At 38.3% G+C, this 20,072-nt stretch overlaps 1 protein-coding gene across 2 annotated transcripts; it reads right to left on the bottom strand.

Annotated features, from left to right (window-relative positions):
- Positions 1–221: 221 nt before the first annotated feature.
- Positions 222–18,880, bottom strand: LOC117488908 (coiled-coil domain-containing protein 178). Of its 2 annotated transcripts, none has more exons than XM_034138065.1 (20): positions 18,782–18,880; positions 18,392–18,517; positions 15,690–15,844; positions 15,530–15,582; positions 15,366–15,445; positions 14,660–14,878; positions 14,336–14,556; positions 12,943–13,085; positions 11,487–11,640; positions 11,298–11,393; positions 10,912–11,048; positions 10,641–10,824; positions 10,458–10,520; positions 10,006–10,134; positions 9,800–9,913; positions 9,463–9,608; positions 9,072–9,231; positions 5,830–5,979; positions 3,093–3,227; positions 222–808 (listed from the first exon to the last, which is right to left on the bottom strand). In XM_034138065.1, exons 2-20 carry the CDS (start codon positions 18,447–18,449, stop codon positions 689–691), a joined length of 2,517 nt encoding a protein of 838 aa, XP_033993956.1. In that variant the 5' UTR covers positions 18,450–18,517; positions 18,782–18,880; the 3' UTR covers positions 222–688. The 2 variants fall into 2 exon arrangements, with proteins under 2 accessions (XP_033993956.1, XP_033993958.1); XM_034138067.1 differs by having other exon boundaries at positions 15,690–15,826.
- Between the last annotated feature and the right edge of the window lie 1,192 nt (positions 18,881–20,072).

The following is a 20,072-nucleotide window of genomic DNA, read 5'->3' as shown; positions in this document are numbered from 1 at the left end:
GCCGGTGGATAGTGCACACACAACCTCCTTTTCTGCACACTATTTACCCCTGGATTGCTTCAGGCTAATGTCTCAATAATTTTCACTCCTTTCTCAGGTCCTTCCCACAAAGGACTTAACTAATGATCCATGGACAAAATGAAGCATTTAAATTTATTCATTAATCATTCATCTCCAGCTCATTGAAAATGCTAAACTTCCACAAAATTAAGATTGAATATTGAAAAGTGATTGAGGGAGACAGCTCTCCGAAAGTGAGGAGAGTGGAGGGGGGGGGGGGGCAGCGAGCGGTGACAAAAAAAGGGTCTTTTAGGAGACAGTGGTCCTCACATGGACATGGTCAAGGTGGCCAAGGTGTACTAAGTGCTAGTTAAGGTCACAGGGTTTCACTAGTTGTAATTAGATCTTGGAATCTGGAGAAGCGTAGAATTTCTGTCAACACTGCCTGTAATTATTCTCTTTTCCAATTAATGGTGACATAGATTAATTATCTGATGAGGCAAAGCCAATTGCAATCATTCACCCAGCTAAAATTAGATCAGTCCTGACAGCAGCATGAAAGTCACCTGTTTCATTGTTATGGATTCGCTGCAAGTAAAAAGGGGGGGAATAGTGAAGCGTGCTAGGGTAAGTAAGTTGTCTGGTTCAGGTGAATGTCCAATTACACTGCTGTTTGAGCTGAAGGCATCTACTCATTCGATCCTGGACCGGCTTGTTTGTTCACCCCGGCATCATCAGTGGTAGTAGAGTCATCTGTCAAGGACTGCAGGAACGCGGAGATGAGCTGAATTTCTGCTGACAACCCCTCCTGTTTGAATAACATGATGAATGAAAACAAGCTAATTAAGAAAATGCTGTTTTTGAGGAAAGGCAATAATACAAACTCCTCGCTCTATCTGCATCCGAGCTGATGGTGAGTCTACATTTGTGAAAGTAAAGTTACCATCTTGTTCTTATTTTTGTAAGTGAGGAGAACAAGAGGCTCCTGGTGAACCGTGTCCAGGTTCAGTGCTCTTCTGTTTTAAAAACCTCAGCATCCAGTTTTTCTATTAAACTGCCTGGCACTGTCAACCAGCTTGGGAATCTGAACCGGCCTAGCCATGCAGAAATTCTCTGACTAACAATTATATCAGAAACAGGATCTTGGATTACAGTCCCCTGAGACTGGGGCAGTGGGCGTCTGCTCCAATCATTACTGGCCATTCAACAAGGCTCTGCACTGCTCTACGCTGTTAGCCATTGTCAATTATGCCATCCCTAGTGTAAACTCACAGAACACAAAGCTGAACTGCCAGTTCTGGCAGGAGTGTAACAGGATGACAGCCCGCCGCACCCCCTCCCCCCCCCCCCTCCCAGCACCACCCCCACCCCCGCCCACTCCCACTCGCCCACCCTAGGGTTTCCCGGCCTTCTTCCCCTCAAGCTACTTTTGAACAAACTGCCATTTGGCTTGTGATTTGAGCACGCCTTGGCCGTGAAAGCGCTAACCTGACCTCTCTTACGTTCTGCTTGTGGGGTTAAGTGGACATGATGGATTAGTATGGGCCTCGTCGGGATTCAGCCGGGTTTAGCTCCAGTCAAAAGTGGCATCAATCACATTGATTTCTTTATCTCTCTCTTACAAAGAGGCAATATTGATAATCTACATATCATGTAAATGTGAATATCTGTGTATAGTAATGACCTACTGCATTATCACTTTCTGCGTACTGTCAGTGCGTTTCTCTGTGGATCATAAGATCACATTAAGGGCTAAATATCTAGGTAATGATGCAGATTGTGTGCTTATGCTTGCTCATAAGGGCTTTTTTAAATTTTTCTCATAAAAGGTTGTACTTTTTGAAGGATAGCCACTGAGCTGGACTGTTCAGGAGGAGCCTGTTTAAAGTGAGTGTTGCCTGCTCTGATGGTCCCTGTGCTGAGCTGTGACGGGTGACGGTGTGGTGCGCTTCAATACCCCAGCTCTTTTGTCCTTCACACTCTGCAGCGCTCTGATAGCTCCTCCCCCTGTGCCCCACTCCTCCCTGCCTTGAGCTGTGATCTGCTGGGGCCTTTTGAGGCTGGGCCACTGAGACATGGCTGCTCCCTGTAATGCCTGGGACCAGAGCAGTCAGAAAAACATGTCAGCCGTCAGAGTAGGAGGAACAGAGAGGGAAACCACTTAATAGTTTTCTTCACAAGGCACCTGGAAAACATCTAATTAAATTCAGCATATTTTGCCTCCAGCATAGATGATAAAGTCACATTTATCTAAACAACAAAAGTAAAATAAGGGAAAGCCGATTGCAACATGGTGAAGTTAGAGGTCTGGGATGCCCTGCTATTGAGGTAAAAAGAGTGGAAGTGGTTCACGGTATGGTTACATGACACCTGGCTCTGCGGTAATGCTGGACAGGACATTTCATAAAGATTCATCACTGTCCCTCTGTCCGCTTTGACCTCATCTCACATCACAGCACAGATTAGACACCGATTATCCTCTAATTGAAGATCCTTACTTTTCAACCTTGCCGCTACTCTTCTGCAAGACGGACAGAAGGTTACTCTGTTCGCAAAGAAGAACACAGAACTCTTCCATGCGGTGTAAAAAAACTCACTCTGAATTAGCTTGGAAGTAAAAAAACACAACAGGAAACAAGCTAAGATGTTAATGCAATGTGACCAAAAACAAAGTGTTTTGTATATAGAGTTGTCTAGAGGGGCTAGTCTCAGACACGGGGGTCACTGCAGAGGCACTGTAGCAGACACACCATCCATCAAATCAGCCTGTGATCTGATAAGTGAATGTATAGACTCTAATGTAACAGTGGTGTCTTTAACTCCACCATAGCAATGAGGCACAAAGCCCTGGTGGATGTTTGCCTGGCTGCCCTTGCTTGGCAAAGAAGACACAGGGCGACTGTGACTCGCCGGATGAGGCTCAAACAATGCCATGCATAACACGGAGTTACTGTAGTATGCAAAAGAATACGCTCATATCCGGGAGAATACCTTGAGACTGGGATAAAGTTGAATAGAGGGATTTGCCATCTAAATGAATGGTGACAGTTTGTGCAGCATTCCAGCAGTTTTAAATGTATATGTACAAATACCTGGGCTGTTTTTATTTTCCGGTCGGTGTCTTGAGAAAGAGCCTGGCACCGGTCCAGTTCAGCCTGGCTGTACAGGCTGCGTTGTTTGAAGTTTTTCACCAAAGCTTTGTGCATCCTCTTCTGCAACAAAGAGAGCTAGGGGGAGAGAAGGCAGAGAAAAGGAATTGGTAAGGCAGGAGAGGAAATTAATGGCAGTGTTCAAGAAGAATGATGGAGGGGAATAGAGAAAGCAGTCAATAGCCCATTCTGCAGTACACGGGCCTGACAGGAATTTCACAGTCTCTTGGTTTCTCTGCCCACTCGTGTGCACTCATCAGAATCCAGTCACATCTGGCTGCCAGGATGGGGGGTTAATTTTCTCTAAATGCTTCAGCAGTTTTGTTCTAGCCGAGGCAAACTCTGTGACTGCAAAGCTGATGAGTAAAATATTTCTACTTCACCCAGTTTAACTTTATACCAATCCCCTCAAGACATATTTTACACATACACACAGAGTCATGAACCCCCCACTGAAACCAGAAATTATTCCTAGTCTCTTGGAAAGACATGCTGCTTGCTTTATTATTTGAACACAGTTTCAAGCAAAGAGGTTTAAATTCTGATAGATGCCATTGCTTTTCTTCCCCCTCCATCTCTCTACTCTTCCTACAAAGCTTATCATTGCTTGGCAATGTGTTCCCCAGTGCATTGAAAACTAAAGCGAATTAGCTCAGTCATCAGCTCCTGAAGGAAAGACAATAACAAGAATGCTCTTTATGGTGTACCCTGTTAAAACCCAGGAGCTGAAAGCCTCCACATAAACAAAGAAATGTTACAACGTACAGTAGAATCAAGAGGATTTTTACAAGAGGCACATATTGGCAAATGTTATCAGATGCTCGTCATCATGCACTTTTTTAAATTTACATATTGTATTTGTCTTTCCACTTAATTGTTTTTTAATGTGTTCATACTTGTTTAATTTATATATGAAATAGCTTGATGTTTTTCCCCATTCTGTCTTATTCAAAGAAAAACTACTATCTCTAATATAAGATAAACCAGGTGTTATGTGTTTTGATTGATAATTAATAAATGTGTTAGTAAAATAAGACAAACCTCTAACACTGAAATACAGTATATAAAACGTTTTATACACTTTTTAAAGTAAAGTGTTATCTGATAAGATAAGATAAGATGGACCTTTATTTATCCCCCTAGGGAAATTCGGGTGTCATAGCAGCAACAGAATTATATATCTAATATCCGATCTATTATGAAAGAGTATAGCAAACTTATATACTTATATAAATCTATTATCATGTCCATGATTGTTGTTGTGCTGCACCTGTAGACTACTGGGTAACAACGGTAATAAATACATACAATAAGCTCCTATAGATAGAGAATAAATAAGAAAATGCACAAAAATATGTTAAAATAGTTTATCTTTAAGGCTATATGTGTTGCTTTGTAGTCGTCTTGAAAGCTTAGTTTGGGTTGGTTTAAACTTGTCACTTAAACTTAATGTCTGGAATGCATGCTGTCAGGATTATACTTCGAGGATTCGTAAGAGATGTTTTTACTGTGTCCCTCACATGTATATAATAACAGATTATGGGCTGTGTCACACACATGCACTAATGTTCTGATCTCTCCAATGATCCTGACAATGTTAAATGCATTTACCTTGTTGCCTCCAGTTCCACACAAATCAATTAAGGGTAATCACATTTAGTAATATATGCACTGACTGGGACATAAAATTCAAAGATTATTATTTAAATTAGAAACAGGAAAGAATGGTGCTTAAATATTCCTGTACAAATCAGATTAAATGTGATCTACATTTCAGAAACATTGTTGATTATAAGCTTGTTATAAAAACTAAACTCAGGCATTAAACAGTAGCCGAGAGGCTGCTGTTATAGAAGTGTAGAGTTGAAACAAACAAATGGTGAAGGCTGAATCCGGAGTAAAAGAAAATCAGGCTTTGATCATGAGCGTGGAAAATCCTGTCCACAGGATTTTATTTTTGCATGCATTTTTCACTTGATAACATTCATGCAGTTAGATGAGGAATTGCTCAAGTAAAGGTATTAGTCATTTTTGGAACAAATAATATGAATTTTTCATTGCAGAAGCAGTGCGGCTTCTTTCTGCCGTTATGCCTGTCATGTGTAATTCTATTCCAGTTAAATAGTGTCAGAAACTATAAAGATTAAACACTAAGATGCTGCTGAGGTGTCTCCCTCAACTAGTCAAGATTGTGTGTGCTACTTTAGCACTAAAGGCACTTTCATTGTCTGATCCTAACCTTTGTTTGCTGCTAATCCCTAACCAATGGTGTGTGTGTGTGAGCACATTTGTAAAGCCCGATGATAAAATGTTTCACTTGTGACTATCTTAGAAAAAGTATAATCAAGAAAATGTGAAAAGGTATAGCATTAACATGTACCATCAACCTCTCTATGTACTCCCCTTGGATGCAAAACTACATAGCTATCATTACATTATGTCACATCCATCATCCTCCTCCACTCAAGTTATCTCATCATTATTAGATTGCTGCCGTTACCTCCTCACTGGTTGCCAAACTAAAACCTTCTTAAAATGACTGCCCATGCAAGAAAAGTTATCTTGTGCAAAGAAGAATAGCCTGGTATAGAGAACAGAGGAAAAATCCTAAGTCATAAAACATAATTAAAAAGAGGGGGGGGGTGATAGTAAACATCAGAAAAGGTTATATATACAGTACCTGTGTGTAATAATGAAAGGATCTATGTGCATGGTTTTTCTCGTTCAATGCAGACACTGCCTCTTGTTTGGCCTCCATGAGGATCTTCTTTAGATCTTCGTACTCAGTGGCCAGCTGTCTGTTCTCCTTCAGGGACAATTGTAGTGCGTCCTACAGTACACACACAGGGAACAAAAGTTCAGATAAAATGGTTCATGTCAATAGTATGTTTACAGTAACTTTAGAATAACCACCAAGAAACAAGCAGGAACGGGTTGCAGGCCAATATTGTAACTATTGTAATTGTGACACCCAACAATGTCAGTGGTGACATCCTCGCACCCCTGATTCGGATCAGATCTGCCAGTTTTTTCCCCAAAAACATTTGAACTTCTTAAATCTTGCTGTGCGAATTCCTCTCAAAGCTTTTTACCAATGCTTACATGAGACCAGGCGTCGCTGTGCTGCTAAAGACTTGAGTTGTGTGATCAAACTAATATAACTCATGTGAGACTTTGAATTTTAAGACAAAAACACAGAAACCATATTTAATTTGGATCAGTAAGTACTAGGTTCTTTGATCCGATTAATAAGTATGGTAGCAGCTCTGCTAGCCTTATGTGTTGTACCTTATTTGTGTATCCCAAAATGTGTGTACTGTCATGCAATTACAGGCTGTATTTAAAGGTGGGGTAGGTAATTCACTTCAGAAACACTTTTTGTTATATCCCATGGAATGCTCTTAACATCCCGATAGCAATGAATATATGAAATGCTTTGACAATAAATACATAAAAAAATGTCATCTGTGGAAGCCGTGGCGCTGTAAAAAGCACGACCAATCATTTTAGCCGGCCCAGCTAAAATAACTGGATGGCCTACCTGCCTGTCAGCCTTCCATCTGTGCACAAACTTATCTCGTGCCCTCATTGGTCATGTGCGCGTTCGTGTGTGTTGGAGGAGGGGCTCTGTAAGGAAGTCTGAAGGAAGAGGCAGATTTTTTCCGGTTGTGTACTTTCAAATTCTAGCGCACTCGAGCTGGTTTCTCCATTCTTACCTAGCCTACCTTTAAGTGCTGTGTGACTTCATTATTGTTGATATGTCTACTGAAGGGACGTTGTTATCAATAAATCAATGCAGAGTTGATTATTCTGGGCAGGACTTTTGGTATCCCTAATTGTCACTAATTTACTGAAATTAAAACACAATTGGAACCAGTGACCTGTTTCACGTAATGTACATTTTTACAATTACAGAAATCTGCATTTAAAATGGATTTGTTTCTAGTTTGATGATCAATTTACCGATTTGTTCGAAGTAGACCACAGCTACAGTATGCTGGCAGAACAACTGCCGAGGCAGCATATTGTACAGTGCAGATATAAAAAACATGAAGAAAGATTACATAGATCAATGTTTCCTTGACATACAGATACCCAAGAACATATGCTGCTGTATTATAAAGGGAACTGGAGAGTCAATATACAGCACATACTGTACAGTAACAGTACATAACCATGTAGAAAGATACTTCAATTGTACCACTGACCTGTTATGTGTGCGTACAATACAAATATGCTTTCCGTGTTTGTTCTGTTAATTAATATAGCATGGCAATTTAAATAGTGCGGATACAACAGTGGACATTTTTCTGTGAAATCAAGCATATAAATCAAAGTGAGTGTGTGCCTCTCCACATGTCATCTTCTCATTTGAACAATGTTCCCCAAGTAGTGGAAATGTTGCTGGTGAATATCTCAACTCTACCTGCAGACATAATGAAGTGTGTCTCTGCAGTAAAACAGAACAGCACTAAAGTGATGAGTTTAACCCAGCAGAAAGAGGGGCTGTAAACATGACAAATGCCTGCTATTGATTTCAGGTTTAATTACTCCATGCAGCACTGACAAAGCCCATCTGATGCTGTTGTGAAGTGTAAATGGAACAAATTACACTTCATTGCCCATAAGAAACTGATAGCGTCGGCAGTTTGCGTTGTTTACTTTGTGCTCGCCATACGACAAGGCCTGATCAAATCAAAAAAAATAGGGGCATGTATGAAAGACGGATTCCTCAACCTTTTTTCACCTTGTTATTCTACCCTTGTAAAGAATCTTCTGCAGTTTGTATTTAATAGAGCCAAAGAGTAATTCCTATCAGGCTATTAGCTTTACTGACCTGCATTAGTTTGTATATAAAAGAGGAGCTGTGACCTACAGGAGATTATAAGAGTATAGTATTGGATCAGCAGAAATCTCTTCTGTAGGAAATACCCGAAATAGTCTAACCATTCTGCTTCATGCACTGCGGCTCCTGAATGCACACTCTGCTTATTATGTTATGCTAATGCGGACATTATGTGTGCCTTACATTGGTCTCAGTGATTAAAGTGACCAATTTCCCTCGAACCCCACACTCTCTCTGATATTTGTATTTGGTTCAGGAGCATTGTTGTTGTATCATCTTATTTCGTCAAGTGAAAAGACTAAACCCCTTTTTTGCATGACTAACTTTTATCTGGCTAATGGGAGTTGTGTCTATGAGGAAGACTTCTAATTCTTAAATTGTCTCACGCCAACAACTTCTTTAAAGTTGTTGCACTTGGATGCATGGCGGCTTAAGCTCCATTGCCTTTTCTTGTTTTGAACTAATGCATTCTTGATCACCGTTTAATGAAACTATATACCACATGGCGATTTCACATTAGATAAGCCATGTGAAACCCCCATCAGCAAAGAGGCTCTGGCTGGGGCTGATAATCCTGCAGATGAAAACCTTACAATAAATAGGGGTTTCTCTCACAAAGGAGTGTTCAAATACGTGCCATTTTGTGCAGAGGGTGCTTGTGTTTTTACATAATGCCTATTGCTGCCATTAATATGAAAGGGTGCAGATGATATGCTTATTTCTTATTGTTCACTATATGCTTAGATTGAAATTGCTATTGTTGGCCTACAGGTAACAAAACAGGAGCAGCATCTCACAACGACACGCATCATCAAATTCGTCCAGACAAAAGCCTATAACAACAGTGAGTTGTCATTTGTGGGAAAAGCACTTAAACAAGATTGACCATGGCTTGTAATTTTAATTGCACACAGCTCTTTTCCCTGCATCTTAAGGGAAGTATTGTGACAAGCAATGTGCTGACACTAATCCACAAACAAATAAACAATGAGGTACTTTTTTTTGAACCGCTTGTCTCTGATTTCACAGTATGTGACACACAAAAAGTTGTGTATTCACAGAAAGCATTTTGTTACCTTGGTGTCTTCCATTTCCTTTTCTCTTGCTGTAACATGAGCAGTGTGTGTCTGCATGGATCGCTGTGTTCGTTGTTGGCAGTTATTAATATCAGACTGCAATGTGCTCATTACGAGCGCAGCTGATTTGTTTTTGAATTCCACCACGTCAAAAACACTTCTGGAAGGAGGAATCAAAGCCGTAAGAGGATATTATTTTTCTAGAATGAGTTTGAATGTAATAAATGTACGATAACAGCATCAGTGGGGAAGCTGGTAGAAATGTATACTCAAAGCAAGACGATGATTTAAGAAATACTTCGATGTAGTCACATATAAATGATAAAACATATGAAGAAAAAAGCTGATATAGTCTGATATTAAAGAAATACTCCAACGATAACTAACTTACTGAAGTTCTTCTATGACTTCTGGCATGTCTTCGACTGTTTTTTCCATTTTCTCCGAAGCATCCCGGTATGTATCCCTCTTTTTTGTAAGGTCAGTGATTCTGCCCAGGGTGTCGTCATATCTCTTCACAGTGGCAGTGTGTAAATCCTGAAAATACACACTTTCATTCATTCTGAAAGACACCTTTTTATAGGTAGCTCAGAGTGAGATATTATTTAGTTGCAGATTGAGATGATCCATATCAATGACAAGCTTTAGGCTCATTGAGCTTTAAAATGTAAACCTGACAGCAACTGTTTGACTCAAGAGGAATTCCTTTTTACATTTCCTTTTCTTACCTGAGCCGCTTTCAGGTTGTCACATTTGAGTTTCTTCTCCTTCTCAAGGTTGACTAAAGTGTTCGAGTGTTCACATTGAGTCTTTTCTAAATGGTCTGTCAATTTCTTGATTTTCTATACAAACAAAAGATGTTTCACAAATTAGGTATACCCTTTAACATACATTTCTTTATAAAGTACAATTATCTTTCCATCTTTATCATTACCTCCATTTTTGTCTCCATTTCCTTTGTTGTTGTGGATGCTTCTTCAAATTCTTTCTGAAGCTTTTTGTTAGTAACCTCTGAATTCCTTTGCTGTCGACACAATTCGTCACTTTTAGTCGCACACTGACCCTGATGCAAAAAAGGCAGACACTCATTATCTTAAAGTCTTAAAACATTTACAGGGGATAAAAACAGTAGCAGGGAATGTAACAGGAAAAGGAAAGTATAAAATGATGCCATTGAATACAGCCGGGCATTTAAAACTATCTTTATGAAACGTATAATGTGCAGTTTTTATTGAGACTGTGCTTTGTGAAGCTTCACTTCTTCATATCTTTTATCATAGCTATATTCTCCTATACAGAAACTGAAAAAGTTAGCAAAAATACAGAGGTGTATATTGAAGATTTCAATGTACATTTGTCGATACATGTTTATCCTCATGAATGTACCTTCAGTAGCTCCAGTGCAGTCATCTGACCTGTCAGATTTTTCTTTAGGTTTTCAATCTCTTTCTGTAGAGCACAGAGAGAGCCCTGAATAACACTGAAGGAAACGTTCAGTATCTCACACTCCCCTTTACAAACCATGACCCATGCAGTATACATAGAACATGTACATATGTCTCCACTGACCCTGGCCCTCTGTTCTTCCGTGAAGGTGATCTTCTCCTGCTCCTCCAGCTTAGTCTGGGTGACACTGTGGTCGGCTACAACTTGGGTCACTTCCTCCTTGGCCTTTTCCCACTGCTCGTCATTGTCAATGATTTTCTGGAGCATCTGCTTTCTCTCCTCATGCATCTGCTTCACTGCCTTCACACTAACAAAAATAACACTGATAAGTTACGGTAAAAACTAAAGCAGGATGTTGTATTTATTCTGCACTTTTGGGGATTTGAAGCTCTACCTGTCTGTAATGTTTATCTTGTAGTCCAATACATTCTGTTCATACTCCATGTTTTCTTTACGAAGAGCTGCAAAAGCATTACGTTTTGAATGGAGCTGCTCTTCTGTGCAGGAAACCTCTGCTTCCCCATGAAGTCTCTGTGGATAACGTAACATACAGCGGGCCGCTGAGTGGATGCACTTATCCAAAACGCCTTACAGTGCCATGAATTCAAACATTATTAGCATGCATAGCTCCGGTGAGAGTCCAATCATAGTCTGGCGGTTATGTTTCATGCTCTACCGGAATGAACTATCAAGACACACATAAGGGGACTAAGCAGCAACATTAAATGGAAATGGACAGTTTTCCTGACATGATTTAAACACTGCTGTAACAATACTTACAGTTCTCTCCATGTCTTCTTGCAGTGCGATTATCTTCTTTTTTAATTTGTTATTCTTTCGCGTTTCATCCCCAATCTTAAATTTCAACTGCAAAATCTGTTTTAAAAAAGGTGACACAAACCACTTTTGTAAGCTGTCGATACATCCTTTAGATTTTTAAATATTAAAAGTGTAAACAATATCAGTTACCGTGTCTGTTTCAGTTTGCTCGAGCTCCATTATTTCAGGGGTTCGTTTTGTTAAGGCTGCACACTGTTGTTCTGTAACTGCAATGGACTTTTCAGCGTCCTGTATTTCAGCACACAGACCTTCGTCAACTTTCTTTAACTGCTTTAAATCTTCCCTGGAGAGAAAAAATGAATTCTTTATCTTTCATTTTAATAGAATAGAATTGGGGGAGGGATGAAACCCTCTTTAATGGTCACACATGCAGAGCACACAGCACACACAGTGACATTTGTTCTCTGCTTTTAACCCATCCTAGTACCAGGAGTCTAGTACTAGGAGAAGTAAGCTGCTATTGTACAGCGCCCGGGGAGCAATGGGAGTGAGGGGGGAAGGGGGGTGTCCAGTGCCTTGCTCAAGGGCACCACGGAAGGGCAGGAGGTGAACTGGGACCTCTCCAAATAGCAGTCCACACTCCATATTTTAGGTCTGGTGGGGGACTTGAACCGGCGACCCTACAGCTCCCAGTCCAAGCCCCTACTGACTGAGCCACTGCCGGACGGTTAAGGTTAAGGTTTGGGAATCACAAATGCATTCATAATACAAAGCTGTCACAAGATATTGAATAGTTAGGGGGCTCACAATAATAATAATGATAATAATACATGTTATTTATATCGCGCTTTTCCTGGTGCTCAAAGCGATTTCACGATATATTGCAAGAGTCATCTACAACAGAACGATCACTGTTAAACTGAATAGTTAATTCATTCATTTAAAAGGTGTTTTTGAACAGAGCAGAAATACAATCTATATGTTTTTTTTACACTTGATATAAAATAAGACTTTAATAACATATAAGTGCAATCTTTTTGTATATCAGGACACCTATATTTGAATAATCTTTCAATGTTAAATGACTGGTTAGGTCCGTTACAATGAGACTTGTTATCCGCTAATGCAGCATCAAGCAGAAGTATTGTTGTTGCTATGGTAACGTGCAGTTTAATATACCTTGCAGACTGATTTAAAGCAGTGGTTAAACTGTTGACCATATCTTGATTTGAAGTGTCCTGCCTGCCAGACTGAAACCAATCTTTACAGGAGGATGATCAGGAAAGCTTTCAATAGGAATTACATTTAAAATATGTAATGTCTGTGTGGTAATTTAAGCAAAAGAGATTTAAACAGTTGACTTTTTTTTCCTGTAACTGCCTTTGTACTTTGATACAACCTCAAATAAATGAAGAAATACACAGGAATAAACCTGATAAAAAAAATCAAAAATAACAGAAGCCCCTACTATTCCACTATTTTAAAGTAAAAGTCACCAACGATACTGAGTGTATATGCTTTGTATACCCTCACATTGCGCTTGTTGACGATTTTAAACTTCTTTATGAAAGATGTGTCCCGTCTCAGATGTCCTACGTTGATTGTAAACTAGTTTGTTTTCCCTGCAGTCAGGATTGATACTCACAATCTGTTAGCGAGCTGATTCTTCGTCGCCAACAGTATATTATCCAGTGATATCTTTTCTTTGTTGGCGTCCTGCTCCATCTTTTTTAATTCCCTCTGCACAAGTGTGAGATCATTTTGTCTTTCGGAGTAAACTTCATCAGCCTTGAAAAGAAGGAAGGAATTGAGTTTCCTCAGATGTCATTATGTCAGAACAATTTCATAAAAGGTACCAATATTAAAGATAACACATAATCCGATTATCACATCATACTCCTTATCAGAACTAAATACCGTGAACCAATAACCACATTAAGGCATGTTAAAGGCCAAGAGTATGCACTAAGAGCGTTTGGCTATTTGCTCACTCTTTTTTGTCAACCATTTCAATCAATCAATCAATCAATCAATCAAAACACAATATTAACCCCAGGGGGAAATAAGTGACAGCTGCAGCATATAAGAATACAATAAATAAATAACTATATAAACATAAGTTGAAGTAAACATATGCAATAAAAGCCCTTGTAGCCACAGGGAAACAGCACACATTTGATTGCTTGGTTTTAGTGTGCAGTAATTTTTTTTAACTTGTCTGGTTTTTTATATTATTTTTCTTTATTATAACGTAAAGCATTTTTTAACTACTCCCCTTAATAAATTGTGCAAAATCAATAAAACCTTTTTGTATAGGTTTATTTGTTGTGATGTCATTCAAAAACAAACGGGTAATTTGTTCTTTTGGAGTCTGTCTGTTGTTTCATTTGAAAACTGGTTTCAATTCCAAATGGACCCCTTTGTATCCTAAGCATCACTCTTATCTCTACTCTGTATACTTTCATGCCATATTTGCTTTATTAAACATATATGGCATTCAGCATGAAACACAAAGTACAGCTGAGGCGAAATATGGTCATTTAATTTTGATGCATCCTGACTTGAAGGAAATAAATTATGGAGGAGAAAAGCTAAATGAAAGTCAGGGAATTATCAAAGTTATTAGGATTCGTCCTCAGGGGAGCATGAATGGCTGCACTACATTTCATGGCATTCCAGTCAATTGTTAAAATGGAATGATTTCACTGAACGAATGTGCCGGACGGACACTGGACCAATAGACCAACAAACATTGCAATCCCAAGTGCCATGCCACTTGTGGATTAAAAATAGAGCTAAAAAAGGGCGAGTGGGTGAGTGAGATAGAGCTAGGAAAAAGCAAACCCTTTTTTTATCGTGGTTACTTTTCTATCTAAAAAATATAGCTGAATTTGATTTTAGTACTTATCTTTATAGAACTACTACCAAATACAGACATTAATCACACTGGTAAACCCAAGTACCTAGACTTTTTTGGGTTTGAAAACAAAACAATTTGTCTTGTTTAAAGTAAGAAATGGAACTATACAGTAGGTTACCTCAGCTTGTGTGCTGTTGATTTGTTTGATGATGCCTCTCTGGAGTTCCAGGTTTTCCTTCACAATGGGTGTTTGTTTTTTAGCAAAGTGTATGTCCTCATGTAAGCTCTGGTTACAAATCTCAGTGTGTGAAAGTTTCTCCTGGGCTTGGTTAAGTTTTTCTCTTTCCAGTTTGAGTCGCTGTTTCAGTTCAGTGATGTCTTTAATGCAAGCCTCATGCTCTGGAAAAAATTGTCAAGAATTTCAAAGTCAATTAAATGATTTGAGGAACATCATCAGAACCCGTTTTGTAAGGAGATGATACCTCACCTCTCTGGCACTTACCTTTTTGCACTAGAAAAGCGAGCTGTTGTTGTTTGCATAGTGAGATGCTGTCAACTTTGTTCTCCAGATATATTTTTCTTCTCTTCTCTTTGAGGAGAGCTTCTTCTGCGTCCTGCCGATCAGCCTCCAGCCGCTCGATCAGATACACAACCTCTCCAAGGACATCATTTATTTTCTTCAATAATGGCGATAAAGGGCAACTTTCTAGAGGACGATGAACTTCACAAGATTGGCACATTGTTTTGATTTGCATAATTAGTTTCAACTCAATAAACAAAAGCAAAAATAATTGAAGACATTTTTGTAACGCTACGTTAAAACAATCTGACCTAACAGGGTAATCTATGGTATTCTACTAGCTAATGGAAGTAATAATAATAATGCATTTTATTTATGGGCGCCTTTCAAAGCTCTCAAGGACACCTTACAGAGCATAATTAAAAACAAAGAAGATCAAACAGTAATTCAAGACTGAAAAAACAAAGACTTAAAAACAACAATCAGTTTAGAAGAATTAAGATATTGAATACGCCAGTTCAAAAAGTACATACTTGATGGTGTCTAATTTATACATTTTTAGACAAAATATGTGAACTAATATCTCAAACTGGTTAAAATAATTGTGAACTCATAAGCCACAACTGCAAAACTAAGAAAATATATCAGAAATGACTTATTGCACTTTAAAAAGGAAAAAGGGATTCACCTCTTGCACTGATTGCGATGCCTTCGACGAACAACTCTGTAGACGTCACTGAATCAGTATCAGAGTCTCTGGACTGAAATCTGTTAAAAAAGGGAAAAAACTAATGTCATGCTTCTAGTCCCTGAACAAAAATATAAAAAAATGAAAACAGAAGAGGACCTAACCTTAAAGCTTTGTTGTAATTGTGTTTGTCTTGATCAATCAGATATTTTCCAGACTGGAAAGACAGACGGGGGGGAAATACTTTAAATTCGATTTGAAGTCCATGCTGATGATATTTGTCTTCCAATCTCTTATATCTGATCACAGCTGACATCGGTTTACCTGTTGAAGCCAATTCTCCACTGTGATCTTCAGCTCTTGGACATGGTAAATAGCACTGTTGACACATGGCGAGGGACTGTTGAGCAAGGCACATGTGCGACGTCGACCAGAGCAGACGCCTTGGAGGTCTGCTTGATCTTGTGAAACAGAAAGATCTGTACATTTAAGTTTAGTTAATAATAATTGCTTTCAGAGAATCAATGAAAAGCCAACCACACATCCTCTGATATCCTTTACATAATGGCACAAAGCCCCGGAAATATATTATAAACAACACACTGATGAACCATTACTCGATGAAAGGAAATCAGAACACAACAGACATTTGTTGAAACAAATATTTGCCCTAGTTCAGTAACTTTATTTGGAAAAGTAATTAGACAAATGTATTTGGCTGTGAAAGATGTTCTGTGATTCTTTACTTTCTCTTTGATTCTGGTTGCATAAACTCTGCAACATACTGGAAGCATCAGGGAGAGAGCAGAGATAACTCATTTGAACATCTCGAGACAAACCCAAGGGTACGATTCTTAGTGGGGAAAGGACGCCATCTGGCTGATAAAAGAGGTACAAATGACTCTATTCACATCTTAGTCTGTTGTCCATATTATAATATATGTACATGTTATGCTCATTATCTAAAATCAAAATAGTGAGGATTACTGAACACCAAGTTCATTTCAGTGGTTGAATCAGCTCTCTAAACTTTATATTAGTTTAATATTGGGTATGCGAATGCTACCACAAAAACGACTTTTAATTCAGTCCCTGAATGATTAATTCAAAAGCAATGACTTAGTATAAAGCTAGCCACAATTAAGTTATGCATACAGTATGTAAAACTGAGGGGATCTCTTACTTTGATTTCTCAAAAACGTATGTACAATTGAATTTGCGTTATACATTGTTAAGTAGATAAAAAGGGAAAAAAAACGAAAATAGGAAACAACCACAAGTATTAGATCATTGTTAGTTGTTTGTTTACATTTTAGTGAAATTATCATACAGTATAACTCCCAATAGTTAACAACAATGTACATTATACTATGATTTATCACTTCTTTGTCATATGTTGTATGCTGCAGTGTAAGATAGCAGGTAAGATGGAGGTGATTTTTTTTACCGCAGGAGAGAAAGGAAAATAGATTTTCATAGTAAGCAATGCATCTTTATGAATTAAATTAATATAATTTCAAGTATTTTATGAGGTCCAAATGTATGCTGTCATTGTTTAGATGTGTATGTACATCTTAAATTGTCACAAGGGGAAGTGTGACATACACCACAAGGTCATTAAACATCTGTATCATAAAAAGTGTCATAATCTGGTGTCTGGGGATGACAGAGAAAAATAAATTGGTCACAAACTGCATGTGAGACTGTTGAACCTTTTCCCCCTGAGATAGCAGTTATCCCTCCATGATGATCCATTAATTAGAACAATGCTTAGAGAGAGAGCTGACTCAGACCCATACAAGAACAATGGAGGGAAAACTGAGGGGAGACCCTAAATGAGGGCCATCTGTTGCAGAGCAGTTTAGATGACTAATACACAATGAAAAAAACAAGTGGGGTAGAAAGGTGCTGAGGCAATATGTCACCAGTGGGCTGAATAGCCTCTATGTCATACTGGCAGGGTGTATTATAACCACAGAGCGGTCACATGTGGGTCTGAGGGCCAATCACCTAGTTACACCTCTCATTTCACTAATGACATTAGATATTTAAATTCAATTATTATTACAATTGTATTAACCATTTTAATATATTTCCAGTCCAGTTAATACAGTCTACAGTATAGACTTTGTGTGAGTGTGTGGGTTCTTTCTGTTCTTGTGGACAGATGTGGTCTCAGAATGAACTCTGTAGTTGCAGAAAGTAAATCATAAATACTACATTAAATGGGAGTTAATGCATGTCCCCGCCTCCTTTGTTTCTCATTCCAAATCACATTAATATGACACATGAGAACTTTAAAATATATTACGTTATCAGCACAGGTTTTACAACCGTCAATATATTTGTTCTTGTGTTAATAAGTTGAAATCCTCAACTTAGGGTTTAGTCCTGACATTTGCGGTCAAGGCAGTTGTCTTGTTTATGTCTATGTCCCTTAACAACAATTGAAACAGCCCTAATCAATCTCCTATAATGTTTTAAACAAGACAGGACCCTCTGAAAATTGAATTGACTGTCAAAATAAATTATGTAGACTGTGACCTCTAACCACACTAGTTTATATAATTCATATTGAGAAAAAGATATAAGATAAAGCTGTATCTCACAAACAATATCAAGTATTTGCCAGTATTCTCAAACAAACTAACAGTATGCACAGAGATGCAGTGTAAAAGACAAACTGTTGGCATTTTTCCTCACTGTTGTTGATTAAGACCAATCCTAACCCTCATTTCCCCTCATACTTTCTTTGGGCACACATTGGTTATTTGTTTGTAGTTATTTTCTAATTGAGAGAGAGATATAAGATATAGCTGAATATCAGATGCAACAGGGGAGAAACAACACAAAAAACACTTTTCAAAGTTGTAATGTTGATTAAGACCAATCATAACAAATGCATTTTAGCAATTTCCCTTTTAGTTCCTTTAAGGACACATGGGCTAAAGCTGATTTATTCCACATTTAATTAAAAAGCAATTGAAGTGGACTTGTTTAACGTTAGCACGGTTAACTCTTCTCACCTTGTTGTGTTGGTCGTTCTTCCCTTGAAGGGAATCTGAGCGGCTCAACGTCTGGCATCCTGAAAACTGTCCGATAGGAAAACACCTGTAATCCTCCTTAGGAACCGAGAAAAAGTTCAACACAACCTGAGAAATTTGGAGGGAAAAGAAAACGCAAATTAAGTTTTTTATTTATTTACAGATTAGAAGTGAACAAGTATTGTAATCCCTCGGACAAAGTTAGCTAACGTTAGTTCCAGTTGCAACTGATACCTACTCCCTCTCATCTCGCACTGTTAGCTAACGGTAAGTCGAAGGTTTAATTAACTTAGCTAATTATTTATTAATGGTCAGGGGGGGTAGTTGTCATGGCAGAAAGTGAAAGCGAAAAATGGCAGGCTATCAACTTACTCCCATTAATACACCTCTAAGTGCCAGCTTCCTGTTAGCTTTGCTGAAAGTTTGTTGTTGTTTTGTTGTCTGTGTGGTGGTAACCCCATGGTGGTAACGCTGCAGCCTACCTACCTCTGTAAAAAGGGGCCTTCCAATAAAGTTTTCTACTAATGAGTCAACTGAAGTTGCTGTCAATCTTCTGCTGTGGTTGCTTAGCAACAAGGGGCTGAGCTTGGAGTTGCGTTCAAGAGCAGCAATGAAGGTAAGTACTTTTGTTAAGCAGCACTAAAGTGTGTTTTCCTACTCGTTTAATGTGAAGTTAAATACATTTTGTTGAGAAATAGAGAAGAGTAAAATCAAAGAGGAGGAGTAAAAGAACATACAAATTGCCTTAAAATGTATTCTGATTTGGGGACCATTTATGTGTGTCTTCCCCTTTGTCTAAATCTGTATAGATTGTTTAAGAGTTCATTAATTAATATTTTCCACCATAATAATGCAAAATAATGTGTTTCCTAACTTGTTGGTGTAATATAGCGATACACGGTATAATAGTCAAATATGTAATTTTTCATGCGAAAAGATAAATGACAAGATTATTCAAAAGCATATTTATTCACAATAAATGTTTTGATATAACAACAAGAGACCACTAATGTGGGAAGTGATATTGTAGTACTACTACACTGTATAATAGTAAGTAATTACATATTTAGACGAGAAAAATGTATGCAAAAGCATATTTATTTAAGTGCTGTATTTATCCAGTGGGTATAGCGTATATCAGTATAACCAGTAGGAGGCCATTAATGAGTGGAGTGATTTTGGTAGACCGGCTTTACTTTAAGACAAGAAGGTTATTGAAGATTTTTGTGGTGTTTTCTGTGTTGCACTTAGTGGACAGTCCCTGCAAACTTGTCTTTCCTCCGGTTGCAGATAGAGAGCAATGTAAGATGTCAGCCTCGGAGCCATGAAAAGTAGTTTGTTGCTCGTTGTCTACCTTACTTCTTGTCAGGAGACTTTGTTGTATTTTAACAACAAGTTTAAGAGTTATGGAATAACTACCTTTTAACCAATTTTGATATCAAAACGAACCCTTTAAGGATACAATGTCCTTTTATTTATTTTTTATTATGATTTGTGGATGCAAAACCTCTGCAGTCTAATGATTCTTTTATTTATACATTTGTGTTCAGTGTTTTACAATCGAGAGAATTACGAGAAAGTAATGTGTCTTCAAGTAACATCTCAAAATATGATTAGTAGTAAATGCAATTCGTCTGATGAATGTTGTTTCCATTTACAAAGA

The sequence above is a fragment of the Trematomus bernacchii genome, unplaced genomic scaffold, assembly GCF_902827165.1.
Source record: "Trematomus bernacchii unplaced genomic scaffold, fTreBer1.1, whole genome shotgun sequence".
NCBI classification, from domain to species: Eukaryota; Metazoa; Chordata; class Actinopteri; order Perciformes; family Nototheniidae; genus Trematomus; species Trematomus bernacchii.
Note: the sequence above shows the minus strand (reverse complement) of the source record. Positions and strands in the feature narration are given on the sequence as shown.

Excerpts from the sequence above, each read along its gene's own strand:
- LOC117488908 (XM_034138065.1), bottom strand. The coding sequence starts at position 18,449 with ATGCCAGACGTTGAGCCGCTCAGATTCCCTTCAAGGGAAGAACGACCA. Across the intron at positions 14,879-15,365 it reads CATCGCAATCAGTGCAAGAG|TTCATCGTCCTCTAGAAAGT; the intron begins GTGAATCCCTTT and ends AATCTTGTGAAG. Across the intron at positions 11,049-11,297 it reads AAGAAGACATGGAGAGAACT|AGACTTCATGGGGAAGCAGA; the intron begins GTAAGTATTGTT and ends CGTTATCCACAG.